At 33.6% G+C, this 3,678-nt stretch overlaps 1 protein-coding gene across 2 annotated transcripts in view; it reads left to right on the forward strand.

The window, feature by feature from the left end:
* The window catches only part of RPAP3 (RNA polymerase II associated protein 3), a 61,483-nt gene extending 60,255 nt beyond the window's left edge, over positions 1–1,228 (forward strand). For both annotated transcript variants that reach the window (XM_006888168.1, XM_006888169.1), the window contains one exon: positions 922–1,228. In XM_006888168.1, coding sequence (XP_006888230.1) covers positions 922–1,007 — 86 coding nt within the window. In that variant the 3' untranslated portion in view covers positions 1,008–1,228. The remainder of the gene's footprint in view (positions 1–921) is intronic.
* Positions 1,229–3,678: the final 2,450 nt, after the last annotated feature.

Raw genomic sequence — 3,678 nt, forward strand, 5'->3', positions numbered from 1 at the left:
GACATCATACTTGGAAATGAAAAGAGAATTTGGTCATCAAAGGAGAAAAAGAGCCTCTATAAGATTAATCAACACAGTGATTGTAGCAGTGACTTATATTAGAGATGATGATGAGAATGACACAAGATAAGGCAGGGCTCAGACCAAGTGTTCATAAGGTTACTGTGAATTGTAGTCGATTGGATGGTACCTAAAAACAACAATATGCTAGATTGTACCATTATTTTGGTCTCAGGGGCTTTGCATTTGGCTGTTTTCTCAGTCCAGAGTATCTTCTCATATTATTTCCTCACTTTATTATATTTGCATCTTGTCACTTCAGCCACCTTTCCTTACCACCCCTAGTAAAATAATTGCTTATCTCTCCGCCCATCCTGCTTTAGTCTTTCTTTGCTCTATTGTTTCTTTCTCTCCCTTTAATAGAATGCAGTCTCTGTGAGAGCAGGAACCTGACCCACCTTGTTCACTAGTGTATCCCCAGAGCTGAGGTGATACTTAGTGCAGAATCAGTTCTTAGTATAAATGTGCTGACTGATAATTTTCTAGCCATTTTAAAATTACTTAGGTTTAAAACAAATTTTAAAAAGCTAATTGATGTAAGACTATTAAGTAAAAGTTATTTTTTATACAGGCAAAAATTTTGAAGATAGTATTGAGTAAGTTAAATTTAATATGCAAGATTTATTTAATTTAAGATGTGGAGGAAATTTTATGCAATTAAGGAATGTATTGTTAAGAAACATTAGATAGTTATTTCATTCTAGTGTGGACTTTTTTAAAAGATTTGAATGAGAATTGATAAATAATTCTAATGACTATTAAGAATGTAAAAAGTTTATTTTAGAACTCATATAACTCCTTTTAATTTACTTGTTTACCTTAAAACAGTGATTAAAAGAGTTTTTTTTTCCTCTTTTTCAGTTGTCCATGTATTATTCAATCACATAGACAAATCAGGCTTGAAAGATAAGTCTGTTGAAGAGCTCAAGAAAAATTATGGTGTTTGATTTCCATTTTTACGGAAATTATTGTCTTTGGCTTTCATATGTAAAGTATGTTTTCTACTGAAAAAATGTTTTGTTTTACTTTTTTTAAAAAAAATGAAATACAGGAAGGACTATGTTTGGACATAAGTAACTATAGAGTGAACTGTGATTTCACTAGTGAGAAACATACTCAAGTGAACTATTTATGAATCATTTTGTGAAAATAAAATATATAAATGATGTTTATATGTGTGAATTTGTTTTATTTTAAGCAATTTTAAATGTTTAGTTTGGGTGTCTTCACTGCCCTTTAATATTTTTTATATTTTCATGAGTTTTTATCATTCATATGATATGAATCAGATTATTTTGTTTAGAGAAGGATAGACTTAACCAGATTGTTTCTTTATAAAGTCTTAAAATTTGTAAGACCCAGGTTACCAGAGACCTATAGAAAAGTTTACATATGGAGAAAATCAACGTAGGATGTTTATGGGGGGAAGAGTAGAGAATTAATAGATAAGTAATGAGCATTTTTGGGGGGATCGATGAAGGGGGAAACTGTGAAATGAATGGATGATTAGATATTGTATTTAATTGGAACAAAATATGCATGGTTTTTTTTTAATTGAAATTGTAATGAAAGTTTATAGAGACTTTGGATTTTCATTCATTCATTGTTGCACATTTTCCTCCCTGCCCACCCGTCCCTCCACATGTTTGATTTAAAAAAAAACACTAAGCAAAAGTTTACACTTGTTTTACAGTCTTGGATTTTTAAAGGGTAAGGGAAGGAGAAGAGAGCAAAGATTAATAAATAGGTTAAGTGAAGAGAAAGGTAATGTTTTGATGGGATTAGTATTGTAAAACTTTTATGAGTGAGTGAAAACCAATGAAAAATTTTAAGGTTTTACAATATTATACTAGTCCACAAATAGAAAATTTAGTGTGGGGAATATATTTTCATTCTTTGTATTGAAGGCAGCCCTTTAGCTTATGGGTCACAGCTTCCTTAAATTTTTCTTTTTTTTTACTTAATAATATCCATGGTATATGTCAACTAAGGTAAAGATATTAAAGCACATTATAAAAAATGTAAAGATATATCCAGGTAGTAATTAGCATATAGTTTATGTGTTTCGTGTGAGGGGGTACCTGTAAGCTTTTTGAAAGCAGAAGTGGTACCTGCTCTTATGTATTCTGCATAGTATGTTGGCACACTCCTTTTCACACAGATAATCAGTTAATACTCACCAAAGTTTAATTGACTCTAACATCAGCAATCATATTGAATAAAATGTTCAAAGGAGAATACTCTCAATATTGCGGCATCCCTGTAAATGGTAAATCTACTTAATTTTAGAAACTAGCAATTTATTGCTATTGTGTTTATAAATTTGTTTGAGGAATAATCATAATCTGTTTGCAAAAATAAGTTCCTTGTTAAGTGTCATCAATTCAACTACAAGTCATAGTAACCCTGTAAACAACAGATCTGAACCTTGCCCTATCCTGCACCATCCACATGATCTCTTGTTTCCTCACACCTATTTTGGTAGTCACTGTGTCAGTCCACCTTGCATACTTCTTTCTCACTGACCCTGTACTTTTCCCTACTTGATGTTTCCGCGTATTGGTTCCTCCTGAAGATAACACCCAGAGTGGTGAGACAGTTTCACCATTCTTGTCTCTAAAGATTCTCCTCCTTTAAGACAGATTTGTTTGTTCTTTTGGCAATCCTTGGCATGTTCAGTATTCTGCCAATACCAGAGTCCAAAGGCATTGATGATGATTCTATTTCTGTTGTCCAGCTTTCAGAAACATAGGAAGCAAAAGAAAAGACCAAGACTTGGGTCAGGCATACCTTAGTCTTTAAACTGACATCTTTGCTCTTAAGAACTTTAGAGAGATCCTTGACAGACAAGTGCAACATGTCTTTAGATTTCTTGACTGCTCTTACCATGGATGTTAATTGTGTATCCTAGTAAAATAAATTGTAGGCAACTTCAGTCTTTCCTCCATCTATCATGATAGTGCTTACTGGTCCAGTGCTTAGATTTTTTTCCCCTTGATGTTGAGATATAACCCATATTGAAGGCTGTAGTCTTTGCTTTTTTACAGTAAGTATTTAAAGTCTTCTTCACTTTCTGCAAGCAAAGTTTATCATCTGCATAATGTAAGTTGTTGATGAGTGTTCCTCCAATCCTGATGCCACCTTCTTACTATAGTCCAGCCTCTCAAGTGATTTGTTCAACATATAGATTGAAGGTTAAAGACTCAGGAAATCAAAAGATGAATTGCATTGGGAAAAATCTGTCTGGGACCTCTCCAGAGTATTAAAGAGTGATGATGTCAGTCTGGAGACTAAGATATATCTGACACAGGCTGTGGGCTTTCCCATTACTTGCTATGCATTAGAGAGCTGGAGAGTGACTAAGGATGACAGAAAGGATTGATTCCTTTGAGTTGTGAGGGAGAAGAATGTTAAACATTTCATGGACCACCGAGAGGACAGACAGTTCTGTCTGGGAGAGAGTGAAACCAAGCTACAAAATTCAAATACATTGTTTTTCACACCAGATCCTTCCCATTTCCCTCACTCCTCCTATCAAATTGTACGACCCCATGATTAATCTGCCACCCCCATCTTGGATCCTCATACTCATTCTACACTAATGGTTTTAATATATAA

This window comes from Elephantulus edwardii, unplaced genomic scaffold (genome assembly GCF_000299155.1).
Source record: "Elephantulus edwardii isolate Elephantulus edwardi_28Jun2011 unplaced genomic scaffold, EleEdw1.0 scaffold00065, whole genome shotgun sequence".
Lineage (NCBI taxonomy): Eukaryota > Metazoa > Chordata > Mammalia > Macroscelidea > Macroscelididae > Elephantulus > Elephantulus edwardii.